This window comes from Hippopotamus amphibius, chromosome 9 (genome assembly GCF_030028045.1).
Source record: "Hippopotamus amphibius kiboko isolate mHipAmp2 chromosome 9, mHipAmp2.hap2, whole genome shotgun sequence".
Lineage (NCBI taxonomy): Eukaryota > Metazoa > Chordata > Mammalia > Artiodactyla > Hippopotamidae > Hippopotamus > Hippopotamus amphibius.
The window spans coordinates 74,599,035-74,626,121 of NC_080194.1; the positions used below are offsets into that span (position 1 = coordinate 74,599,035).

General features: G+C 54.3%; 1 protein-coding gene across 5 annotated transcripts in view; it reads right to left on the reverse strand.

Moving 5' to 3' along the window:
• Positions 1-2,261: 2,261 nt before the first annotated feature.
• Positions 2,262-27,087, reverse strand: part of DGAT2 (diacylglycerol O-acyltransferase 2) — a 32,068-nt gene continuing 7,242 nt past the window's right edge. For all 5 annotated transcript variants that reach the window (XM_057750061.1, XM_057750063.1, XM_057750064.1 and 2 more), the window contains exons 2-8: positions 19,002-19,130; positions 13,900-14,007; positions 13,493-13,563; positions 6,895-7,099; positions 6,134-6,308; positions 5,130-5,332; positions 2,262-3,429 (exon numbers count right to left, since the gene is read on the reverse strand). In XM_057750061.1, coding sequence (XP_057606044.1) covers positions 3,275-3,429; positions 5,130-5,332; positions 6,134-6,308; positions 6,895-7,099; positions 13,493-13,563; positions 13,900-14,007; positions 19,002-19,130 — 1,046 coding nt within the window. In that variant the 3' untranslated portion in view covers positions 2,262-3,274. The remainder of the gene's footprint in view (positions 3,430-5,129; positions 5,333-6,133; positions 6,309-6,894; positions 7,100-13,492; positions 13,564-13,899; positions 14,008-19,001; positions 19,131-27,087) is intronic.

Consider the following 27,087-nt stretch of genomic DNA (forward strand, 5'->3'; position numbering starts at 1 on the left):
ACCTTCAGGCTGAGAGGGCAGCCCCACTCCCACCGTGCAAAGGCAGAGAGTCTTCCGAAAAAGGAGGTTCCAGTTCCCTCTCCCAACCCAAGGCAATGTTCACAGCATTTACTTAGAGTTCCCCACACACAGCTTAGAGTGAGACTGGCCTCTGCCCCGCACAGGTGGCTGTTAGACCCCTTGCTATTTGCAGGGGACTGGTTATAGGAACCCCCTCCCCCCACACTCCCCTCCCCTCCCCCCCAATGGATAACAAAATCTGAGGATGCTTAAATCCTTCATATAAAATAGAGTAGTACAGTTGGCCCTACATATCTGCAGATGCAAAACCCGTGGATACGGAGGGCTGACTGTACCTCACCCTGGGTGAGGTGGCCCCTCCAAGATGTGGGGTGTAGTTATTGTTCCTGTTCTTAGGCAGAGATGGTGGAGTTCCCTGATGCACAGTAGGTATTCAGTCTTCACAAAGTTAATGCTGAGAATAATGGCCTATGCTTGTGGGGTGGCCTCACTTAGCCTGGGGCCAGATGCTGAAGGTCAAGAATAGCCTCAGGCTGGGGCTGGTGTGGGGCTGAGGCTCATTAGAAAACAGGCCTTTCTGTAGCTGATTCACTTTGTTGTACAGCGGAAGCTGGCACAACATTGTAAAGCAATTATAGTCCAATAAAGATCTGAAGAAAAAAAACCAAACAGGCCTTTCCTCCATCCTAAAGGAAATGTCTGTATGTCTGTCCTCTAACAAGGGCTCTGCGGCCTGAGGCCCAATACCTGCCTGGAGCTATAGAATCCAGCCTCTGTTGGTGCCTCCAGGGCACCGCTTCTCTGCCCTGCCCTCCTCGCTACTGGAAAAAAAAACTCTGGAGAAGCCAGCTCCCTGCCCTTCCAAGGGAAGCCCCACCACAGACCTCTCTACCGCCACCTATCTGCGGCTCAAATAGCAGCCTCCAGGGTCTGCAGTTGGCTGCTCTGCCCTTCAACTTCTTCCTGGCAAATTTCCAGTCACCCACTGAGTCCCAGATCAATCAGGCATCCCAGATTGGATTAGAGGCCTCTCTGTCACAGCTCTGGCCACTCTGCATATCCTCAGCTGTTTCCAATGTTTGTTTCTGCTCCCAAGCAGCCCACTCACAGCTTCTGGCACAGAGGAATGGTCCCTGGGGTGAATGGTTAGGAAAGACACTGGGCAGTGGAAAGTGGGAAAGTCACTTTAGTCACAGGTGGGAAGGGTTCCCAGGTACTTGGTACTCACTGAACTGAATGGAATTAGAACAGAGAGAGGTGGCCCCTTGTGAGATGCAGGTGTGGCATGAAATCATTAGAGTGACAGCAGGCCAGGCCTCTTTGTGGTATAGCTGAGGCCAGGAGCAAGGAACATGGGTGACTGACCCACTGGATCATTCAGCTCAGCTATTCCAGGACCTTACAGAAGGAGAGGAGCCTTTACCACAGGTGGAAGGCAGCTGTGAAGGGTCTCCAGGGAGCCCTGTCTCCTGGTATTCACTCCGTGTATAATCTTCATGTGTATGAGCTGGACATAGTGACTTGCATCTAATAAAGAGAATATGGCAAAAAGGGATAGGTTGTGACTTCTGAGATGAGGCTCTAGAAGGCTGTGGCTTCTGTTTGCACTCTCTTTGGTTCTTCTTATTTACCCTCTCTGATACAGCCAGCTGCCATGCTGTGAGCTGCTCTACAGAAAGGCCCGTGTGGCAAGGAACTGGGAGTGGCCTCTGGTCAAAGCCAGTGAGGAAGTGAATCCTGCCAACAACCAAAAGAATGACCTTGGAAGTGGATCCTCCCCCAGGCTCTGCTTATACCTTGATTGCAGCCTTGTGTGAAACTTTGAAGCAAAGGGGCCAGCTGTACCAAGGTAAGCTGTACCTTGACTACTGACCCTCAGAAATAGTGGACACAGTGCTGTTTGCAGCCACTAAGTTTTACCCCCCCGCTCTTTTTTTTTTTTTTTTTTTTAGCTACACTGCAGTGGCACGCGAGATCTTAGTTTCCCAGCCAGGGGTGGAACCTGTGCCTCCTACAGTGGAAGTGCAGAGTCTTAACCCCTGGACCACCAGAGAAGTCCCAACAGCCACTAAGTTTTGGAGTAACTTATTACACAGCAATTGAGAACTAATACACACACAGGTCCATGAGGGCCAAAGAAGCAAGGGGGAGAGGGCTCAGCAGGCAGCCTGGCTGGGGTGGTGGTCTCCCCAAGTGTCAGCAGGAAGATGCAGTTGCGGCCCCAGCAAAAACTCCTAGAGGATGCTCACTTCCATTTATTCATTTAGGAATATACAAAAGTCGGACATGCTATAATGATCTCATCAAGAGAAAACAGAATACACAGAGGACTAGGTTTCCTCCCTGGCCCCCTCTCAGAAAGGCACACATATATGAGGTTTGGGTTTGGGAAACTTCTGGAACCAATCTGCTGCTCAGAAGGCCAGGTCCCTCTGTAAACAGGAAATGGGCCCCTTCCTCACATCCACTGCTGGGCGTGTGGGTTAAGCAAACCGAGGCCACGGGGAGGTGTGTGATTTAGGCCAATGCTGGGTCTAGGGGAGGAGGAAAACCAGTCACTCCAACCAGAACGTGGTGGGGCTTGATAATTCGAGAGACAATGAGGCTGGACGGCTCCACTCCCCAGCATGGGATCGTCACCACCCCTATCCTCTCTCCAGAGGCCAGTCCAGGTTCAGATTTCAGAGACTGGGGCCGTGGCAGGCAGCAGAAAGGAGACTCGAGCTTGAATATCCCAGATGCTGATCCCTGCGCTCTTCAAAATGGGGACCCTTGTTCCCTCTGAGTCTTCCCCTTGGCAGGAGGGGCTCGTCCTGCAGTCGAGCGTGGGGTAGCTGGCTGTAGAGGTGTTTGTATTAGAGGAGGCTTCTGCCCCTCATCCCCCAGGGACAAAGGGCAAATAATCTAACTGGACTGAGTCACTAATGGCTGTCCTTCTTCCCCAGGACTTAGTTTTCTCTGTAATTTTGGGAAGGGGAGAAGAGAGGTTGGTTGAGAAACCATAAAGGCTGAGATGTGTCAGCAACCACCTAGAACAGGACAAATAGGAAGTGAAAGAGCTTGAAATATTCACTTTTTCCTTCTTAAGAAAGACCTAACATTGTAATGGTTTAACAAAAGTATTATAATTTCTTTTAAATAACCCACAGACACCCATGACGCTTCCAAATTTACAGAACAAAAAGCACTCGGAAACTTGGTAGAAAACGATTTGCAGCTGGTTCCTCCCGGAAGCTGACCCCTGCACACAGGCTCAGTTCACCTCCAGGATCTCAGTCTCCGGGAGGCCAAAATTGGTCTTGTGCTGGTTGAAGAGCTTCACCAGGGCTTCCATGTACATGGCGTGGTACAGATCGATGTCCTGCTGGGTTGGGTGCTCCAGCTTGGGGATGGTGATGGGCTCACCCACTGCAGGGATGGGGCAGAGGCCTCTGGTTAGTCAGTGCCACTCGGCCCACCCTCCCTGGGCATCCACCATGATGCTGATGGCAGCGACCCTGTGCTGCGTGCCAGCCACGTGCCAGGAACTGTGCTGAATGTGCTCCATTTCAGGTTGTCCCTTTTACAGGTGAGAAGACTGGGGCCCAGGGGTATGGGAAGGGGACTGCCCAAGGCCACATAGCCACTAAGCAGCAGGTGGGATCAAGTCCAGCTGCAACCATGGTACTCAGCTAGGAGCTCCTGTGAGAGGTGCGGGATCAGGTAGTGGCTCTGCTTTTGCCCTGTTCTGGGCACATCACTTCGCCTTTCTGAGCCTTAGTTTCCTCACCTGTCACATGGGGATCCTTCTTCATAGGGCTTTGCTGAGGATTCTGTGCAATAGTGTGACATGCTTTGAGAAGTGTGGTAGGGCAGGAGAAGGAGGAGGGGACCAACTTTCATAAATCCGTGCATAATTTTATTTTCTGATCCTGCTTCCTCTCCATACCCAGCTCATCCTGAAGTCCTGTCAACGCTATTTTGGAAATTTCTTCCAAGTTCATGCACTTCTCTTCCATCTCCCCTGCCATTCCCTCAGTCCAAGCTGCCAGCTACCACAGAAGACTCTGGACTAGTCTTGTGGCTTCCATTTTTGCCCCTCCTAACCCCTTTTCTATTCAGCAGCCCCAAGGATCACTTTAAAATGCAAATCTAAATCTTAATTTCCCTTCCCCCAAACCCTCAAGTAGTTTTCCATTCTTCAGGTGAAGAGCAAGCTCCTTCACACGGTGTGCCAGACCCCGTCCCTCTCCAGCCACTCTGTGCATGGAAATGTCCCTGCTGCCTCACAGACATCAGACCTGGTACGGGATTTGTGTATAACAAGAGTCAAGGGTGAGTCCGGGTCGTGTGACCTAAAACACAGGAAGCTCATCTCTCTGGAACAAGTACAAAGCAAAACATCTGGCCCTGATAAGAGCTCAGAGTATCTGTGTGAGCTTTGGCCCCTAAAGTCCATGGCTTGTGGCCTCCATGCTCTTGTGTGATCGGTAGATTGTGAACCATTAACAGACACACACAGATACACACACTCCTACAATAGATAATTCTTTGGAGTCCTCTGAATTGTCTCATATAAACGCAAAACAACACGGCTAGGGGCAAAGTGCAGCCAGTTTTTTGCTACACTTCTCACAGGCTTCCGCTCCAGTCATATAGACTTGCTTCTGTTCCTCAAAAATCTACGCAGTCCTGCTGTGGGAACTTCATTTAGGCTATTGTTTCTGACAAAAAGTCTCTGCCTCCCCTCTTTTTCAGGATAATTCCTATTCAGCTAATAGTGTAAGAGTCACCTCCTCCCTGGGGTCCACTATGACCCTGCACAACATCCTCACACCCTCCTTACACCCCCTGTTGGTCTCTGCTCTAAGAGGGTCTTCCTTGATAGACTCAGGCTCTTGCAAACACAGAACTGCTGAGTCCTGTTTTCTCTTCTAGTACAGCTTAGCTCGCGGTCATGGAACTGTCCCACATCCCCCGCCAGTCATTTCCATCAGCACCCTAACAGGTCCATGTCAACATGGTTCAGCGTACGGACATCAGCGCCAAGGGCCTGGATTTGAATCCTAACTCTGCCACTAAACTAGCAGTGGCGCCCGAGTTCAGGGTCTGTAGGCAGGGGGGCTTACCCACGGTGCTGATGGGCTTGGAGTAGGGCACCAGCCCCCAGGTGTCGGAGGAGAAGAGGCCTCGGCCATGGAAGATGCACGGGGCAAAGCCAATGTACTTCTGGAACTTCTTCTGGACCCATCGGCCCCAGGAGCCCTCCTCAAAGATCACCTGCTTGTATACCTCATTCTCCCCGAAGGAGTAGATGGGAACCAGGTCCGCTCTGGAAGAGAGAGGCCAGGGTCTGTCATGGCCCAATCACCGGCTTCAGTTCCTCCTGGTAGCCCTAGAGGCCCCAGACACCCGCCAAACCCCCCTCCCTCAGGGCGTACAAGAATCACCCAGGGGACCCCAAACCACATGTCACCTCACTGCCAGATAGGGTCAGGCCCTCTGCCCCTGTTAGTGACTGAGGAGCATGTCAGGGCTGTGCAAGGACCAGATCACTTACAGCCTCACTCAGTTTTCTCAAATGGAAAATGGGGATGGCATCCCTGCAGGATTTTGCAGGAGAATCAAATGGAACCACAGAAGTAAATGCATTTTGACCAATGAAATGTGCTGAACAGGTGGCTGTACAGAATACACCTCTGGTTTTCTACAAAAGGTCACAGAAATCTAAGCTGCCTGTCCTCAGGGTTACCCCTCCAAGAAGCCTTCCTTGATATTTCCAGCCACACCATCCTCCTTCCCGGCCTTTTGCTCTCCTAGCTGCACGACACACTTTGGCCCCAGGGCCTAGTCCTGCCTCTGGGCTTGACTGGCCTCTCAGCCCACCCGCAAGGACCCAGGAGACACAGGCTGCATCTCTGCCCACTCAGCCGCCCGGCCTGAGCTTGGGCAAACTTGGCCTGAACTTCTGGCCTCCAACCTCCCCTTCGCCACAGGATGGCTAACGCCCTTCTCTGCCTGCCTGGGGTCTGGGCCCTGCCTCCAGGAGGCAAGGAGCTGCTGCCTGGGGCGGAGCAGCACTGCGGGGGGTGTGCACGTGTGTGTGCACACCTGTGTTCTGGGAGGCACTCACCCATGGCGCAGGGCCAGTTTCACAAACCCCTTGCGACTGCGCAGGGTGACTGCGTTCTTGCCAGGCACGGAGCTCAGGGACTCGGCAGCGCCCCCCACCACGATGACGACAGCATTGCCGCTCCCGTTCTTTGAAAGCAAATAATCTATCGTGTCCCGGTTCACAGGGCAGATGCCTGGGGAGTGGACGGGGGACACACAGTCAGGGCTGCCCACGCATGCACTCCCTACGCCCTGCACACGGTCACGTACAGACAGAGCCCTGGACTGGGGTCCCAGACCTAACCCAGCCACTCAGAAGGATGGCCCCATGCGAGCCATTCCTTTTTCTGAGCCTCAGCCCACTTATCCATAAAGTGGGGATAATGACACAAGGTTGTTTAGGGAATGCATTCATTTGGCAAATGTTCCCTAAGGTCCTAACTCTGCCGGGCTGGTGCCAGGTGCTGGAGAATCCCAGTAAGTCAGGCTGGTGGGGATGAAGACGGATGGATAATGAGAGTCATGGACAATGATTAAGTTGTGCAAAGGGCAGCACAGGGGCTGGGGATGCCCAGAAAAGGGGTCAGAGAAGGCTTCCTAGGGAAGATGTTATCCTGGTTGAACCCTGAGGATTCTATGAACAGCTCTCCCACTCAGCCCTGCCCCACTGTGTTTCAGCAGGCCTCATCTCCAACACAGGACCAGGCACCAGGGCGTAGTGGGTTGGCTTTCTGGCCAATGGAGAGGCTTAGGCAGGGGCAAACAGAGATGGATTCTCACCTCCAGACATCAGGTACTCCCGCAGCACTGGCATCCGGAAGTTGCCAGCCAGTGTGGCCAGGTAGGGCCTTATGCCAGGGAACTTCTTGCTCACTTCTGTGGCCTCTGTACTGAAGTTACAGAAGGCACCCAGGCTCATGATACCATGAGGGTGGTATCCAAAGATGTAGTTCCTGGTGGTCAGCAGGTTGTGTGTCTTCACCAGCTGCAGGGAAGACCTTGGGTCAGAGGAAACTGGCCAGGAGAGAGGTACTGGGGCGCACCCAGAGGTAGGGGAGGGACCGGATGTGCTCTGCCCATTGGGAGCCTGGGCCTAAAGGACTGGAGTCTCTCTCCCCCCACCAACCCCCGCCCCAACCTCAGACTGTCATCACTCATTGAGGCCTCCGTGCTGGGTACTTGGAAGTCACCATTTGGACTTCAGGTCCCTGGGAACGGGGTGGGAAACTTTCTCCCTCCTTCTGCTTATCTCTCCAGCCAAACACACCAGGTCCTCTTAATTGCACTCTGCCAGCCTCCTGCATTCCCTCTTTCTGGGCCCATTCCCCTCACCGTAGCCAGAGGGATTGCTCTAAAACCCGGGTGCAACCCTTGTCACTCTCAGATAAAGAGAGATATCCAGCTTCCTTTGGGGTAAATCCAAGTCCCTTACTTTGGCCAAAGAAGGGACAGTGTGGCTGGCCTGAATGGAAACTTCCTTCCAAGCAGCCGGACTCTGCTCAGGCTCTGATGCAGGAAAGACAAGGACAAGCCACAGCCCTTGTGCCAGCCACACTGGGGGCGGGGGAGGTCAGCTGTACAGCTGGAGTAGCTGACCTGTGGTGCTATTAACAAAGCTGTCCTGGGATGCTCTAAAGCAGGGTCCCCAACACCCAGGCTGCAGACCAGTACCGGTCCGTGGCCTGTTAGGAACTGGGCTGCACAGCAGGAGGTGAGAGGCGGGCGAGCAGGCAAGGCTTCATCTGCTGCTCCCCATCACTCCCCATCGCCGCTCACATTACCACCTGAACCATTCCCAGCCCCCACCCCCTCACTCCCCCACCCCCGTCTGTGGAAAAATTGTCTTCCACGAAACGGGTCCCTGGTGCCAAAAGGCTTGGGGATCGCTGCTCTAAAGGATGATTGGCTTCCTGACGTGGGGCTGGTGGGTTGGATGGTGGAGTGGATGGTGCAAAGTCTCCCTAAACCCTGAGCAGCAAGAGGCCCGGGTCCAGCACTAAAAGGAACATGACGGGGTGGAGAGTGCGGAGAGGCATAGAGAGGTTCGCATTTTGTTCAGAAAACATCACTTTCTTTTTTCAGATTCAAAAAACAATGAATAACCAGAGAATTTAAAAAATATAGTAAAGTAGAAAGAAAATCAAAAGCACCTGTCATACCTCCATTCAGATAAACCACTCTGACCTGTTGAGGATTTTTCCTACTCAAACAGATACATGTTCTTTTTCAAAAACCACAAAACTGGGGTCATATGGTTGATGTGATTTTTAAATAATTACCTCCCAAGCTCTTTTTCCTTATCAAAAATCCCTTAGTAACATGTCTTCTCACAGCTAAGCTACATGGAGTAGAATTGTAATTAAACCCTGACTGACGGGCCTTTAAAAAGCGTCTAATATTTCCCTCAGAAATAATGCTTCTGTAAATACCTTATTTTTGTCCTCATGTCTGCGTGCATTCTTGAGACAAACTTCAAGAACCACAGCTCCCGGGTCAGAGGGTAGGATCATTTTGGTCCAGTGGGCTGCCCCGCCTCTGGGGAGGTGGCACTGATAACATTCCCACCATCAGGGCTTCAAGCTTCCCCCTGCCCTGCGCTGGTGCCTGCTGGAAGCAGAGCCTCTGGCCAACGGCAGAATATCAGAGCCTGGGTTTTCCAGGACTCCAGATTGGGGAACCCCTTGGCTGAGGGAAGGACAACATGCTCAGTTTGGGGGGGTGGGGTGCTGGTGGTTGTCCTCCAGGAAACTGAAATCTGAATCTTCAGGTGATGGAAGCCAGAAGGGGATGGGGGTGAGGGTGGCTGGCACCCCCTCAGCTCTGTAACTGCTAGTACATGTGAGTGTAAGGAAGACGCCCCGCGCTCTGCCTGCTGCCTGGGACATCTGCATTCTTTCTCCTTGTTTTGTCTTTGGGGAGTAGAGGAAAGCTGCTCAAAACCCAAAGCCGTCCTCAGCTGCCCGCCACATAGATGGGGACCAGCAGCAGCGGACTCCCTGGCCGGGGAGGCAGGGGAAGCCCAGCTTCACGTGAGCTTCAAGAGGCGGTTGTTCGGAGGTTTTGCCTCAGAGAGCAGATCTGCTCACCATGTCAGCTTTCAGGAAGGCCAGAATCAAAAAGAAATGAAAACCTTGTCCTGGTTTCCATGGAGGAGGGAAGGCACTGAGGTGAAAGCTGAGGCAGCCAGTATCACGTTGGAAACTTGCTCCCGAGCTGATGGCCGGGAGCACAGAATGGGCTGGAAGAGCCCTGATCTGGACATTGCTTTGATTACAAGGTAGAGACTAAGACCTAGAGAGAGGGTTGCTGCTTCCCTGGAGGCCACAGCAAACTATCCTCTACCTCTACACTAGGCCACCCAGCTGTGCTACTCCCTGGACCTGGGATATAGATGGGCCACCTGGCAGGACCCTAGCTGGCTTTTTAAATCATTTCCTCCCTCCCTCAAGCCTCCATCTGGTGGGACATTTGGTTCAATGAGGTGCCATGGGGCACAGGGCAGGTTAATGGCCCCTGGTGCAGCACCCAGAAAAGTGCGGGCATCTGATATGGCTTTGATCCATCTCTACGCCACACTTCCCCTGGGAGTGTCCACTCAGGAGGGAGGAGGGAGGACACTGCTGATGAAGGCTCTGTTGACACGCCTGCTCTCATGTTCCCTGACTGTTTCCCATGGCAAAGTCTCAACCCAAGGGGTTGCCCAGGCCAGGTCTGCGGGCTGACATGATCCTGGAACACATTCCTGGCAAGTTGCCCCTCCCACCCTGCCTCCCCAGGGCAGGCAAGGTACTCAGATGGCCTTGTCCCAGCCTGGCACCATGTACAGAAGGAAACTCAGAATTGGAGAGGAAGAGATTCGCCTAAGCTTACACAGCAGGGCACCATGGAAGAGGAACGAAGGAATGAGAAGCAGACACAGCCTTGGTTTCTATACCAGCCCTGCTACTGACTTGCTTTGTGACTTTGGGACAGTCCCTCCTCTCTGAGGCTCAGTAGGTCCATCTGTGAAATGAGGCAGATGGACAGTTAGGTGACTGTAAGTTCAGAGAGTCTTTCCTAGTCTCTTCTCCAAAGATCCTGCCCATCCCTTAAGGAGAGGTGACCCAGGCAATGTCCACTCCTCTTCCAGGTAGCTGGGGGTCCTGGTGGCTGCTGTTAACACATGAGCCCCACCTCTGCTGGGAGAAGGGATGCTCTCTGGGCCAGCTGAGCTGCTCTGGTGGCAAAGAGCCAAGAGCTTTACCAATAAGGGAGTGGGGAGGTGTGGGACAGGAGGGTCACACACGACTCCAAAGAGCATCAACCCTGACAGCAGGTCACTAAGGCCAAACCCTCCCCGCACAGAAGAGGAGCCTGAGGCCCCAAGGGGCAGGGGCTCGGTCAAGGTTACCAGCAGGCAAGAGCAGAGCCCAGGTTGAGGCATAATGCCTCAGGCCCATCTTAGCTTTGGTCCTGGTGCCTAGGGGCCCTCTGAGGGCCGGCTCACATATGTCCTGTGGCTCTAACTCCTAGCTCACTTCTTGGAACAGAGGTGAGATAAGGGACATGGGGTTTTTATTTTGATTCTTTGGGAAGGGCAGAGATCAGTGGGAAGGCTACCTGTCTGTCCCGGCTCTGACCAATAGCCATCAGGTCAACCTGTTCTGGTTAGAGGCAGCTATTGGCCTCGAAGAGGTTTCCTGAGGGGCAGGCCACTCTGGAGCCTGACCCCCAAGGTAAAGGCCCCAGCAGAGAGAAAGAGTCCATAATCCTCACATCCAACCACAATTTACCACTTTTTATCATATGAACAGCTCCATTTTACAGATGAGGGTAATGAGGCTCAGTGAGCTTGAGAAAGCGTGCCCACAGTCCCATGGGCAGAAAGTGACAAAGTCTAGCGAGATCCATTAGAGGGTGAGCCCAGCTGAGGGCAGGGACCAGGGCTGACTCTTCTGGGTCCCCATGCCCAGCAGAGCCCAGCAGTGCATGGGGAGCAACACTGCTGGCCAGTGAATGGAAAGACAGGGCAGGATCTCAAGCCAGGTCTCCAACAGCAAAGCAGAGGGAGGGAGGCCCGCAAAGTGGGGCTCAATCCAGCGGGGAAATCTGGGGTTGGATCTCTCCCAGAGAAACTGGCAGTAGGAATTCAGCGGGAAAAAACCTGGGGCCCGGATTCTAGTACTAGCCCTGGCATGGACTCGCTGTGCAACTCGGACCAGTCCTTGCTCCTCTTTGGGACTCAGTTTCCTCACCTCCAAAATGAGAGGGTTGGGTCCTATGAGGTAACATCCTGCCAGCAACAGCAGCCTTGGCTTCCTTGCAGCCAGAGAGATGGGGTCAGGGAAAGGGAGGAGCAGGGACCCTGACCCCAAAGGTCCTGGGAAAACTGGGCTCAGGCTGGGATGGGCAGAGGGAGCTGGCCCTGGGGCCACCCCCACAATATTGTGTGCAGCAGAGGAATGTAGGGTTACCCTTACCCAGCCACCTCCCCCAGGCAGCATGCCAGGATGTCTCAGTCTCTGACTCACAACAGCAAACATATACCACCCTGCGTCATACACACTTCCACTCACACACGCTGCCTGCCCTCTTCAGACCCCACCGATTTCCGCCGGCTTACTTCAGCAGCCAGGGTGTGTCAGCGCTGGGGTGCTCAGGGAGCTGGCTAGACAGGTCTTTCCCCTGCATGGAAAATCTTCGGATGCGGCCAGAGTTACCCATAATCCACCAGCATCACCCACATGCACCAGGGCCCAGATGCCTCTGCCCTGACAAGTTAGCTTACAGACCACAGGCAGGGGGCCTGGCAGACTGTGAATGAAAACCAGACCAAGCCACTTTTTATCTTGTCAGGACCTTGAGTTTGGCCTCAGAGAAGACAGTGCTCAGAAGACCAGTGTGGGGGACCCAGAGCAGCCAGTGGTGCAGGACGAAGGAAACCCAGAGATCAATGTGGTCTAAACTAAGGTCATATGTGGAGACTGCACCCTGGCCTCACCCAGGGTCAGACTGCGCTGCTTTTCCTGTCTCCATCCTCCACGCCTGAGAGAAGCCCGAGGATTCATCCAAGCTTATGTCCCACAGCTCTGCTGCAGAGGGAGGCAGCATGCTGTGGTGGGAAGAGCCCAGACTTTGAGGCAAGACAGCAACTGGAATCTTGGCTCAACCCCTATTAGCCTCATTCAGCTGTGCTACTCTCTGACCTTCAGTTTCCTCTTCTGTAAAAATGGGATAAGATTAATACCCGCCTTACAGGGTGCTGTGAGGGTTGACAGAGACTCCTTGTGTAAAGGTGCTGGCTTCTAGAAGGCTCCCGATAAATGGAGCTCCTCCCTCTCTGCTCCACCTCCTCACCATCTTCCACATCCCAGGCTTCTTCTCAGACTCAGGTGCCCAGGCTCTCAGTGTTTTCCTTGCCCCTTCAGAGCTACTTAACTTCCGGATGGAGTTCTAGGAGCAGCGCCTCCAGAAGCCTTCCTCAAGCACTTCAGCAATTAGGGTCTCACTCTTCATTCACTGCACACCAAATTTCCTGGGCCCTAATTCCATGTCCAGGACCCCCCAGCGACCCACCCACAACTGGCTGAGAGAAGTGATATTTTTGTAAGAGCTTCAGAAGGAAAGAAAGCCCCCTCACGCTTATTGCTGTCCTTGGTTCAGTTCTATCCTTGGTTCAGCCCAGACGAACTTGAACTTGGACTACCTCAGTATTGCTCCTGATAAATCACTTCCTTTTTTTTCTTTCTTTTTTTTTTTTGGTTGCGTCACACAGCTTGCAGCATCTTAGTTCCTGACCAGGGACTGAACCCGGGCCACAGCCGTGAAAGCACTGAAGCCTACCACTGGACTACCAGGGAATTCCCAATCACCTCCATTTTAAGTTATGACTTTAATATTCACTGAAAGGCAAACAAGCAATAGCCATAACATCTGCTGTTATACCTGCTCCTTACATCACCCAGGATCTCAGTATCTGAAACATCTTTTAGATCCAAATGCTAGAAAAACTCTTGTTTCCCCAAGAAACAAACAAGCTTCTTCCTTTCCCAAAATAAGGACCGATAACTATCATGTTTCCCTTTCTGCCTTGGCTGCCAGGAAGCTCAGAGGTGACCATGAAACTCAAGCACTTCAACTTTGTTGACTGTTATGGATGAAATACTAGTATTTTCCCCTCAAGTCTTGATTTTTCTTTCTACCTGGTATAGCATTATACGTACCCTAAATTGCCTCAAATTCTGCATAAAGTGGGGTAGAGTATCAACAGATGCTCATAATGGGAGATGTCACATGATTCAACCCAGCACATGTGGTCACAGTGGATGTGTGGGTTAAGCTTAAATTCAGATTTCCCAACTATTCCCACCCTCCCAAGATAACACCCACAAGTCTTTACCTGGATGGGAAAGTAGTCTCGAAAGTAGCGCCACACAGCCCAGTTTCGGACCCACTGTGACCTCCTGCCACCTTCCAGGGAACAAAATACAGTGTTGGGAAGGAGTAGGAGTGGGGGAGGGTTACGTTCAGGCAGAGCCAGTGCAAACCCTTGAGCTAGGTGACCAGCACCCTCTGCACCCTCCTCCCTCCCCCTGGGCCCCATTATGCAACCCCTGGATTGAGTGTGAGCTCCCGTGAGGACGATGGTGACCTCAGAGACACTATTAAGCACCCCCGCATCCAGAACCACACCCAACGCTATTCACATAGTAGAAAGGGGGCAGCACCCATGAGGAGGAACTTCAGCTTGTGCAGGAGGGAGTGTCCCGAGGGCGAGGGGTGGGGCAGGGCCATCTGTGCTCTTACCTTTCTTGGGAGTGTTCCAGTCAAACACCAGCCAGGTGAAGTAGAGCGCGGCAATGAGCCAGCAATCGGTACAGAAGGTGTACATGAGGATGACACTGCTGGCCACTCCTGGGGGGGCGGCAGATGGCCCCAGGTCAGGCCCGTCCTCCCTGGGTGGGCTTCAGACCCCTCTGGGCATAGGGTCACTAAATGACTGAGTGTTTACTGTGGCACTAAGCTAGGCACAGCTGGGGCCCCGGGCAGAGGGGGCCCACAGCCACGATGGGCGGGTGGGGAAAGAAGTGGGCTCATGGGGACACGAGGCTGATCTCCTAGACTCCGATGGGCTATCCCGCATCGAGGGGCACGTGGGCTCCATGTTGTCTGGCAGCAGTGCCAGAGGTGGCGGACGTCCGCTTCTCGTGAAGCTGCTCTTAGAGCTGTTCTTTCTGCCCCTCCTTGAATGTTCTCCCCACCTGAGTGCCCGGCATAGTGACTGTGGATGAGGGGAGGGACCTGCCAAGGGCCTCTACGTCTCAGGACTTGGGCTGAGTCACTGTCTCAAGTGAGGCAGGGTGATTTTACCCCATTTTAGAGATGAGAACACTGAGGCTCCAGGGGGAGGTAACTTGCCCAAGGTCATCCAGCAGGACAGAGGCAGAGCCAGGATTCAAACTCGAGTCTACTAAGTCCAAAATCTGTACCAGGTTTTAGAAATTCAGCAAAAATTAGAAGCCCTCCAGACTGTCACTGGAGGGACCTGGGAGAGTGGGATTCCTGTCCAGGAGGAGGGCTGGCCCCCTTCCAACACAACCAAGCACCAGGCAATCCTAGGCCAAAACCTAGAGTCCATCAGCCCCTCTCTCAGCACCCCCAACAGGACACTTGAAGACTCCTGGGGCCAGCTTCCAGTGGTCCCTTTATTCTGGGCCTGCTGGCCATAAGGCTGAATAACCTGGCACAGAAAGCGCTCATTAGGGCTTTTATCTTTCCAATTTACACCAAGCCTTCAAGGCTAAGCTCAGACCTCATTTCAAGAACTGTTCTCCAATATCATACTATCCTCCCACATGGACCTTTCACCTCTGAATTCTTCACACTGGGGGGCGGGGGTGGGGACATCTTCTGCACAGGACCAGGGGCCACAGGAACTCATGCTTCGGAGAAGCCTGGCCTCCTTCCAGCATCCCCTCCACGACCCAGGAAGGGAAGCCAACCCTGGTTGCAGGCCCACCCTCTGCTTGCTTGCTGCACTGGTCACAGGTGCTCTAGGGCTGCCTGGCTTTGGATTCCAGACTCCCTTCTTCCCACCATGCTCAGCCTCTTCTGGTTTCCCAAGGGAGAGGGGAGGGCCAGATACAGACACTCCATAAGCCTAAGGGCAGGAAAATGGTATCCCTTGTCATCCATAACCCAGTCCTATTCTAAGCCTCTGAGCTAGCCTCTCCCCAAGGTAGCTGAAAATGGTACAACTATTTTGGAAGAGGAAGTGAACATAGAGTAGCCAGGTGGCCAGTTTTTCAGGACCAGCTTAGGAGTGTGATGTCATAGATAGGGAAGGTGAGTCTCTAGGGAAGCATTTGCGGCTTTCGTCTGTTAAAGGCAAACTGTGAGGTACTTGAGGCAGTTTGGTGAATGGCTATGCCTAAGTCATTCACATGGTTGAGCAGCTTGCCTTTGGTCCCCATTCTTAGGCCTAGAAAAAGGGTCACAAGCTCCCACAGGTATCCAAGCACCTTCAGAGGCTAGGGGGATGCTCCAGGTGGGCCTGGGCAGGGCTGGGAGTTTCAGGCTAGGATCTGAGCAGCCTGGAAACCTAGCTGCCATCAAACCCCTAACTCTGGCTGAGGGGTAGCAGGACCAGAGGGGGCTGAGCCCCAGGCCGCACTGCCTCGATGTCTGGGCTCTCTGAGAAGGTGGGAGTCCCTACCCACTGTCCTCACTCTGGTGCTAAGGCAGCCTGGGAGGAGGAAAAGAGAACAGATGGCGAGTCCAGAGATGCATTCTCGCTCTGGACATTCTCAGCTGGGGGGCCCTGCTCCCTCTCACCCCTGCGTGCTCACAGCGCCGATTATCTGCCTCCCCCATTAGACTGCTTCCAGGAGACGGTGCTTCAGCCCCTGAGCTCCCTGGGAGCTGGAACCAGGTCAGATGAACTTCTCCAGCCCCAGCAACCAACATATGAAAGGTTTATTGAGCAAAACTGAATGAAACCCACCAAACAAACTGCCTTTCTCAGGGTCTAATCCCAGTCCTCTGAACAATGGGCTCCCCATCTATCCTTGTAGGTCATGGGGCTGCAGCAGGAACCAACCCCCTGGGGCCAGGAGATGTAAACAACTTTTGGCTCTACCTGCGGAAGGCTCAGGACCCATCCTCACAATCACCCCTCCCCACACATCACGGTCAAGCTCGTGATTCAAAACTCTGCTCGCCAAGGCCTGTAAGCAGGCAGCCTGGGGCTGCTCAGTGTAGCGAGGCAGCAGCGGGGCCCGCACTCACTGGCCACGGCCCATTCCTGAGCCTCGATTTCCCACAGGGTGTTGGGAAGATTATACGAGATCATGTGTGAAGAGGACTTAACACACAGATAAGTATCCAATCTGGAGATCCATGGACTTGGATGGGGAAAAATCCAAAATCTTAATTTTCACCCATCTCTTATAGAAATTTAATGTTTCTCTCATTTACAAATGTACCAGAACACAGTAGTCTCAGCAGCCACCTTTGGCAGTGACGCCAATAGAAACCAAAGGTGTTTCCAAATCACGTTTATGGCAGTTGCGGATATCTTGAAAAATCATTTATTCTCATCACTAAAGAATTATAGTAATGATTATGTCTGCTGCTAGATCTTGTTATTTAACGTAATACCAAAACAGAATGTATCACTATACGTGGAATGCGATTTAACATACACGTTTATATTTTAATACCATTGGTTTCCTTTGAAATCCACTGTAATTTGTATTATACATTTAAAAACTCTGAGTAAGGTTTATAGCCTTTACCAGAATACCAGAGGGATCCGAGGCACAAAAATGGTGGAACGTCACTCTGTTCCAGAGGGAGGCTGATGGGGCCACAGCAGCCTTTGCGACGCCAGGCAAGCCCCTGCCAGTAGATTTGGGTGGCAGCGGGAGGGAGTGGCTGGGGCAGCTCAGGGCAACAATTAACAGCAGCTCAGCAGCCCTGCCCATCCAAGCAGGCTTGGCTCGCACCTACACCAGGGTGTCGGGAAGATGCTGGGCCGGTTTCTGGGCTGTGGTTAGGCTTCATTGATTATTAACCTACAGCTCAGGGCCAGTCCCTGCTGCATGCTGCATGGGTTGGGGTTCTACCAGCTGCTCAGCTCCCCATCAGCCAAGCTCGGACCCACTAAGACAGCGGGATAGTGGTGGCTTCTGGGTGCAAATGGGGACTAAGGGAGCTGGTACAGCAGACTAGGCAGGGGCCTGGAGGCTGGAGTCCACGGGGTCTTGTTCTGGTCCCATTACTTCCCTCTCATGTGATTCTGGGCAAGGCTCTGCCCTCACTGGGTCCCTGCTTCTTATCCGAAAATGCAGGGGTTACACGGTGCTCTCTACTCCGGGATTCTGAAAATTGGCCAAGTTGGAGGTTTGAGCCCTGAGGGAGCCAGTTTAATTTGCTCTGTTCCCTTGACCAGTGTTTATCTTTTTTTTCCCCAGTGTTTCTTTATCTTGTTGAGGCCCATATGCCTCTGTAAAAATTGGAGGACAGCAATTGCCCTTCACCCCAGAAAAACGTGAACACACTTTCACGTACAATTTTGCTCCTACTTTGGGGGGTTGAGACCCCCCTAAAGTCCACTCTTAGGTCTCAAGGTGAAGACTGGCTATTTCAGACCAGGTCCACTAATTCCGGGCTCCCCGGTGAGTGCTCTGGGCTTTTCCTTAATTCTTAACTCTGTCACTTAATGAGCTGCACCATCTTAGGGAGTCACCAAACCTTTGTGAGTCTCCATTTCCTCACCTGTGAAGTGGGACGTCAAGGAAAAAGACACATCAGTGCCTGGTCCACTGAGGGGGCTCAGTACACAGCACCCCCGTCCCATCCCTCTGCCCTGCCAAGGGAGGGAGGGGCAGCTGCTGCTCTGGAAGGTCTCAGAGGTCCCTATGCCTCCTGGGAGGATGCAGCTTAGCACTGACACGGCAACTCCTGATAATCTCCACTGCTTGAACAATCCTGAAGAGCAGGCCGCCCAGAGGGACTCGCCCACAGGCGCTGGAACGTACTACGATGCTCTCGGCAGCAGGTTTGTCTGCTCTCACGTCCTGGGGAAGCCACTTCCTACGCTGAGGACACTGGGGCCTGGGGCAGAGGAGAGTCTGCTGGGAAAGCAGGGCCTGGCCCAGGCAGGGGCCCTTTCCTCCTGCTGGACATTCCACAGTCCCCTGACCCTAGTCTGGATGGCAACTCAGGGGACCAGGGCACCAACCTGGACCTGCAGAAGCAGCAACGAAAGCACTGACGTGGGGGCTTGAGAGAGAGAAGGAGAAGCCTGGAATGGGCTGCGGGAAGCAGCCGGGGACTGTTCCGCAGAGGGTGCGCGAGGCCTGGGAGGGGCTCTGAGGGCGCTTGCCAGCAGCAGCTCCCATGCATCGGGGGCCCACCGCCCCCAGGCCCCGTGCCACGTGTGAGACAGCATCTTCCTCACGTTCAAAATGAGGAAACTGACTTTTAGGGATTTCAAGGAACCTGTGTAAAGTCATAGAGCTCATCTGTGGTAGAGCCAGGACTCAGTCCCAGTACCACACCACCCTAAGGCAAAGCAACATACCTGTGGGAAAATGTCTGTTGGGAGGCAGTGCGGCATGTAAGAAGAGCACATGCTGTGCGGCTCCTACACACCTGGACTCAAATCTGTGTGACTTTGGACAAGTTACTGACCTTCTCTGAGACTTGGGCTTTCTATCTGTAAAATGGGAACCATACCACCACCTCCCATTGAATCTCGCTGAGTTCTCATGCATGCCTGGGGTAGAGCACTTGAATGCAGACCCAAAAGGTAGAAAGTGGGAGGATGCTCTTACGCCTCACCTCCCCAGCCTCTGCTGCGGAGGTGGCCCCTGCCTGTCCTCACCCTCTAAGCCCCGGCTTACCCATCACGAGGAAAGACAGGACCCACTGTAGCACCGAGATGACCTGTAGCTGCTTTTCCACCTTGGACCTATTGAGCCACGTAACGGAGAAGAGGTCCTGGAGGGCGGAGAGGATGCTGGAGCCAGTGCCTGTGACAGAAGAGAGATGTCAGCCTGTCCACCCTTCCCTCCAGCCTCAGAGTCCCCAGTGCCAACCCACCTCCCACAGACATCTCCCCAGACATGAGAGGAACGTGGGCCAAAAAATCAGACAGATCTGGGCTCACATCCTAGCCCTACCACCCAACAGTTCTGTACTGATAATTCTGGGCTGTTCACGTGCTTCGCGGCCCTGTGCTCCAGTTTCTATATGTACCCAACAGGAACGACATCTCCCCTCAAAGGGTCATTTTGGAGACCACATAGGGTATCCGAAGAGGCTAGGGGGAGGCTTGCCATAGTTGCCAGTTCTCTTCCTTCCCCTTCACCCCAGTCAAACACCTGTCTTTATCCTTTATCTGGACCTAGTACAAATATTTAATCTTTGCTATCTGTGTCGGTGAGGCCAAGGACGTAGGGTCAACATGCAATTTGCAATGTTTTTTCCCCTAAGTGTACTTTGAGCACCCCCAATCCTTGACCCACTCCTCCACCCCTTTATCTCCAGGACAAATACCCTTTTCCAGAGAGCTGAGCCCTCTTGCTCTACCCCCAACACCACCAATACCACCTTCAGAGGGATTCACACTTTGAGTTTCATCTCAGTACCCAAAGCTTGGGGCCCAGAGAGGAAGCAGGCAGGAACCTTTGCTCCCCACAAGGACCCAGGGGCCAGTGAGCTTCGGGCAGCCTGGGACACTGAGGGCTGCAGTTATGTTTGCTACCAAGCAAGTGCCAAGCCCGTGAGTTAGGAAGATGTGCTCAGTTAATCGGCTCTGTGGCTGTTCCCCCAGGATGCTGCCCTGCACTCCAGCGGCTGATGGGCAGAGGGCCCAGAAGGCCTGGTGACTGCAGCAGAGGCAGTGCTGGGGAAGTGCATGGGAGGGGCTCCTGACGTACTCCATTCCTTCCGGCAGCTGGACCAGAAGGGTGCGCCCCTTCAAGCCCCGCCACATGCTGAGGCCCAGCTGCATGCCCTTCGCTCAGCACATCTTCACTGAGAGCCTCCCGTGTGCCGGTCAAACATTCCTTCACCCGGTCCCCTCTGCCAGGCCCCCCGCTGAGTCACAATCTTGTCCTTGAGGGTCTCATGACCTTTCACCCTGGCCTACTGCGGAAGTGGGAGGGAGAGGGGTTTAGGGGCTTACACTCAAGCCCTCGTGTTTCTTCAAAATCTCTAGAGCAACAAGGTCACAGAAGAGTTTGGAAAGGAACACAACCCTCATCTGCCAAAAGTTAACAATTACTTTGACTTCCTGGAGGCGCGTAGATAACACCAGGCCTCAAGGCAGACGCATCAGTCTTGTCCCCTCCACCTGGTCTAATGGAGCAGAGGGAGGGGGCTTGGTATGGGAGAAGAGTCAGATCCCAGTGCACACCTTGGTTCCCCTCACTGTGCGACCGCAGGCAAGACCTCGAGGGCGCACTGCCACATGCCCTGGACACGGCACGTACTGGGCGCTCAGTAGCATCTACCACTCCACAGGCACACCTGGGGTGGAGGTGGCAGTATGCGACCTCACCAACGTAAATGAAGGGGCTGGGCCACACAGGCACTCCAGAAGGTTGGCACATAAGTGCTCCCTTGCCCTCTACCTAAATATCCCACCGTCACAGCCCTTTCTACCTTCGCACTTTCCCAATACGCCATCCTGGAGCCTGAGGGTCCTCTGGGGTCATCTGGTACAACTCAGTTGAACATTTGGGGAGGCTGAGGAGAGGAGCACTGACGTGTCCAGGGTTGGAACCCAGGATGCCGGCCCCCTGCTCAGGGCACAGCAGGTCCACAGCAGGTGGCCTGTGTTCAGAAGTGGGGAAAGTGTACTGGGTGAGTACAGGTGAGAAGCAAGTGAGGCCAAGCACAGGCCTGAACCCGCAATCCAAGGGCCGGCCTGCCAAGCCATTCCCAGCTGCTGGCTCTGCCTCCTGAGCTGTGCGGGATGAAGGGAAGCAGCGGCCATGGTAGGCGAGTCCCTGCCCTTGGTCTGGGGCAGGCTGGGTGCTTTGGCAGGCTGGAGAGAGGATGGAATGTTCCCCAGCACCTTCCTACTCAGAGTCTGGTCTGGGAGCTGTTTAGAAATGCAGGGCCCCAGCCTGGATCTACTGAACCGACATCTGCATTTTAACAGGACGTCCAGTCCAAAGTCTTAGGTAGGGTAGGTTTGGGGTGGGGGGCGTGCAGGAAGGAGCTGAGCGCCTTCACCTTCTCCTGGGCCGGGGAAAAAAGGCGATGGAAAGAAGGGCATCAGACATTGTTTCATCCGACCACTTCCTAATGCAAACAGGACCCCAAACAGTGCTTGAGGAATGCTGGGGGAGTGCTTAAGGAAAGGGCTCACTGTCCAGCCCCTGCCCTTGCATCAGGGCCAACCAACTAGTCGCACTCTCTACATGGAGCTCTCCTGTCTTGGGGGTGGGGTGCGCATAGTAAGTCCACATTGGTGACATATCCCCCATTGAAACAACTGAAAAATTGTTTCCTAATCCGAATCCATCCGCTATTACAGGTCTCTCACAATTACATAAAGTCAGGGTGCAGGAAATGTAGGCTGTGTTGTTCAACCATCACCCTATTATCCACACAGAAGAAGAAGGCCTGAAGGGTTCCCACAAGCCCCAGGGCAGGTTGGCCAGAGCCAGGCTTTTCCCACACTCCCCAGTCTGTCCTCCCTGCCTCGTCCCAACCACCACCCACGGCCTGCTCTGCAACCAAGGAGGAAATGCCAAGTCCACTGAGGAGTGGCAGGTGTTCCTGTGGGCGGCACAGTGAGGGGGCTGCCTGGAGGGGGAGGCTGGGAGGGTGCTGCCACGCTGTGTTCCTCAGGCCTGTGCCCACTCGGCTGCCTCCTGGCCAGACCACCCCGACCTGGCTGACCACAGAGCCCAGGCCTGGGAGCTGGCCTGTCCGTGATGCTGAACCACAGGCCCAGTGGAAGCCCCCTGTGGATCCAAGAAGTATCCAGTCGTTGCTCCCCCGCCTGGAAAGCCACTCCTTGCCTAGCCCACCTGATGACACCCTGACAACGAGATAAGGCAGCTCGTCCTTCAAAACCCAAATAGGCGAGCCTTTGGAGAGAGGTCATCTTTCCTGGGGTTATCTTTTCCTGGGATCTTCCTTTCCTCTGGGATTATCAACTCTAAGGCCCATGCAAGCGTGCAACGATCTGGGGCCAGGCCATCTCACAAGCCCCCAACCATCTTGGAGAGAACCTGTCAGTACGAAGTTGGGAGAGGCCAGCAGAACAGAGAAATAAGAGAAGAACGGAGACCTCCTTCCAGCCCCCCACAGCCCCTCACCTTGTACCAACTGCTGACTGTGAGCCCGCTCTCCCATCACGCTGGGAGCTGCCCAAGGGCCTGTGTCTGACCCACGTCTTAGTTCTCAGCGGCCTCTCAGAGTCTGGCCCAGAGTCAACACTTAGCGAGGTTTGCGGAGCGAAAGGAAGAGCAGGTCTCTGCTCTGGCTGGTCCTCAGGCCCCCCTCCCCCGCCCCCGGCTCTCTCTCTGCAGGGCTGGGTGGCAGAAGGCGGCCCACATGGCCCATATGGCCCATGCAGCTTTGGGGCCTCCAACGCACTTCCACAGGCACTCTGGTTCCTCACCAGCCCTGTGGGTTTGGCATCATCACTGCCCTCCTGATGGTGACAAAGGCTCAGAGAAGTGACATAGCCAAGGTCACTCAGCCAGCGGGTGGCAAAGTTGGACTCAATTCAGGCCTAACTTCTAGGCCTGTGCTCTCTCCCTGTGCTGCAGTCTCCCCAAGTTCCTCCTCTCTTCTCCTGAGAGGGGACAGGAGAAAATCCATGACCTGTTTTCCTCCAGAGGGGCAGGCGAGGATCGATCAGGCCTCTTGTGCAGTAAGTTAAGTGGCAGCAGGCCTTGGGGTTCCAGTCCCAGCTGTACCACCAACACCTGTGTCACCTTGGCCAAGTCACTTCACCTCTCTGGGCTTTGGTTCCCCCATATATAAAATGGTGGTGGGAAGGATGAATTCTATGATCTCTTTGACTGCTTGGACTCTGGTGTCCGCCCTCCTGAGGACACCACCTAGAGGCTCATCACCTTGCAACAGCCCTGGTACCGTTGTTCAGCAGGTGGGAAGCGAGGGTTCAGCTAGGCACCCCCAGATCATTGCCAGCCCTCACTGCTCAGCTGTCAGAATCTCCTCTTCCCCAGCTGTGGCTGGGAGGGCCCAGCAGAAGCTGGTGTGGATGCCAGTGCTGCAATCAGATGCCACCACTGCCACTACCTTCACACCCAGCCTGACTGTCCTCACGTCCTGGGTGGGGCTGGCAGGGAGCCTCGACTTCTGGCCAAGTCTCAGCTCCAATCTGCTCCCGCGCCAGCCCTCCCCCAGCCTCTGCAGGCACACTGCACTCTCTGCACACCCTCTCAGCACCAGTCCCACTGCAGCCAGTTGTCTATTTCCTTGGCCATCCTCCTCAGCCAGCATCTCCTGGGTTCCAGGGCTGGTACCTGATTCATCCATGTGCCCAGAGCCCAGCCAGGCCGGCGAGAGGAGGAGCTCATAGAGGTTCACTGCGCAGATGAACAGTCCCAAAGGCAGCTGAAGGCCTGGATACCCAAGTTAGACTGAGCTGCCTGGCAGGAAGGCCCTCAGCCCGATCACTGAGGACCCCAGAGATGGGGTGAGGGAGTGAGCCTTTCTTGCCCTCTCTGGGCATGCGTTTCCCCACAACCCTACGGTAAGAACACAACCCACTTCCTATAGATGTCTTTTTCTCATGAAGGGAGATGAGACAGGCCATAGAGTAACTTGACTCATTCTACGAAGAGACGTTTCCAGGAACCAATTCAAATAGCTGCCCCAGGGCACCAGTGATTTCCCCACTGATTTTACATAGCTCCTTTGCTCCTGGATTCGGGGAAGACAGAGTAAGTGGAGCTGCCAGAGAGGCCCAGAGCAGCTCTCTTACCCCCAGAGAGGAACTCTTTCCCCCCCGAGAGGAACCCAGCCCCCATGTCTATATGGAGCTTCCCCGTCCCCCGGCACTCCCCAGGAAGGGAGACAGGCAGGGACGGGCAGCCCTATTTCACAGAGACGGACATTGTGGCAAGGTGAGGCCGCACGATGTTAAACCACTTGCTCGAGGTCAGGGTATAGGGGAGGCAGGACTCAAGGCAGGCATCTGCACTCTGAGTCCCTCACCATTTGCACGATGCCAGGCTCCTGAGGGCTGGTCCCCGCTACACAAGCCAGTCCACACCCCGACCTCAGGAACACACCCCTGAAGGGAGGGCTGCCTCTCTGCCCCAACCATGTCCCAGGTTTCAGGGGGACATTCTCCTGCAGACTGGCTGTGCAAGGAATGTGGAGCCCCACCCACATGCTCCCACAGGTTGAGAAGCTGCTACCGGGAAGCTCGAGCTGCCACAGCTGTGCCGCCAAACACCCCTCAGTCCCGGGGCCCAGGTGGGGCGTGGGAGTGGGGGTGGGGGTGTAACGCCCCTTTGCCCAACATCTGATAGCCAAGTGACCAGGCCACACCCAAGACTGATGAAACCAGGGTTTCCTGGGCTTCCTCTCACACAGGCCTGAGGGGGCAGGGTCTGAGCCCCAGTCCCCATAATCTGAGAAAGGGCCCTGGGCCAGCCCTGCCCTCGCCTGGCTCAGTGATTGTGACCTGGGACAAGTCGCTTAGCCTCTCTCAGCTTTAGTTTCCCATCTGCAAAGTCAAGATAAGAATCCCTACCTCTCAGGGTGGTTGGGAAGGTTAAAAAAAAAAAAAAGGCATGTGAGCCCATTTGGCATCTGTTAGGTGACGGACACCTGTTAAGGTGATTAGCTCTAGTCATGGGTTCTACCACTGAGCAGAGTGGGAGGCGGACTGATGGGCCAACACAAAGGTTTTCAAGACGTGTGTGGTCATGAGGATGTGTGTTACGAGGAGAGGGAGTGGAATGGGGGCCATGGCACGGGAGGCTCCAAGGAGGTGGCGAGGCCTCAGCGGGGCTCGGAAGACAAGATCCGGGAGGCGAAGAGGAGCAGTGTAGGCACTGGGGGTTGGGGGCAACTGCCAGAACACAGACTCAGAGGGAGTTATAAAGAGGCAGGCCCAAACCCAGAATGTTCAACGGCCCAGGAACGGGGGTTCACATTTACCTAAAACAGACGCCCAGAATAGGAAAGATGGAAAGGGCTCAAGCAGCCAAAAGTGGCCTCCTGGAGGGGGTGGGTGGGGACAGGGATAAGCACGGAGCACTCAGGAGGTGCCCAGCCCTGTACCAGCCACAGGGGAAACACAGAAGGTCAAGTCTCACCTGTTAGGGGGCTTGAATTCTGCTGAGGGAGAGACGAAGCACCTACCCCTAAGTGTAGGATGTAACGTCAGGCAGTGATGAGAGCTAGGAAGGAAAATAATTTGGGGTACTAAGCTAGAGGGAGAGACAAGGGGACCCCCTGACCTGTGGAGAGGAGGCACAGAGCGAGGCTGGCCTCCCTCCATGGGGAGACAGGAGCACACATGACATTCTGGGTCAGGCCTCTGGGTGGCCCATACTGCCTCCTCTACCCTCCTTCACTACTGGCATCCCAGAAGGGGGCTCACCAGCCTGGAGAAGGTGCAGAGGACAGGAGGATGGGCGTCAGGAGAACCTGGCCTCCAGCTTGCAGGAAGTGCAGCCTTAGTGAGTCACTTCCTGTGCAAGCCTCAGTTTCCTTATCTGTACAATGGGGCTAATACCTACCTCACCAGATTCTTGTGAGAATTAAATGAGATAATGTATAGGCAAGAGCATCATAAAAAGTAAAGACCTGCATGAATGCAGGATAATTGCCAAGTGAGTGTGGGTTTCCTCTCCTGTCTAATGGGTGTAACAACCTCTTAGTGCAGAGGTGCTGGCGTCAGTAGACCTAGGACTTGGAATTCAAACCCTGACTCTGACTCTTATTTACTGTGAGACCCTGAAAGTTACTTCCCCTGTCTAAGACTCAGCGTCCTCCTTAGTTATGATCCAGAATTGCTGGGAGGAATCCAAACAACTTATGGAAAAGGGACAAACAGCGTCTAGCGCTTCTGTTAGAGAGCTAGAAAGATGCCAGGGAGGTCACCGAGAAGTGGATGGCTGCCAGGGGCCCCTGAGTGGGGAACTCATCCTGCTCACACCCCCAACCCCAAGGATGCCACGCCTGGGCCCAGCCAGACCTAAGCTCTGCCCTGGTCCAGCAGCTGCCAAGTGGACAGTGAGGAAGTCGCCTCAACCTACTCCAAAGGGCTGGGCACAAGTCCGCACAGAGGCAGAGAGATGAACATTCTGACTCCTGGCAGACCCTCTGAGGTCCAGGAAGCTAGGCCAAGTGCCAAAGAAATGCCACACCTTCAAGGCCAGAGGCGAGCTCTCTTCCAGGTCCCCTCCCCGCCAAGCACCTTTCAGCAGGAGTCCACACGTGTGATGATGAGGGTCATTCATGGCTCTGGAGGGTCATGTTTGTTGATTTCAGAGGCCCAGCCCTGGGCTGGGCTCCAGCTAGCCTTGCCCATGAAGCTGTGCCCATCCTCTGCCTCACCACATGCTCAGCCAGACTCTACTTCTGTCCAGGAAGTCTCCCTACACTCTTGGCTCTGCCTGCCGTCCCTCCAAATAGAGCCCTGTCACCTCCAGGTCCAGTCTGCTCAGTCATTCAGCTCACACTGGGCACCTGCCAGGCCCTGCACGCTGGTCCCTCAGAGATGGGCCTCATCCCTCCTGGCTGATCCTTGCTTGGGGAAGCCTTCCTCCCCCACCCCGTGTGCCCCACCTCACCCTGCACTCAGCCTTTCTCATTCTGGGAAAGAGTGTGCATTTGCTCATTTGGGTCCCTGTGCCCAGCACGGGGTCAGGCCTAGAGAAGATGTTTGCTCAATGTTTGCCACCTGGATGCTCAAGGGGCTTGGACAAGAACAGAGATGACTGACCTGTGCCATGGCAGAAGGTCAAATGGAACTTT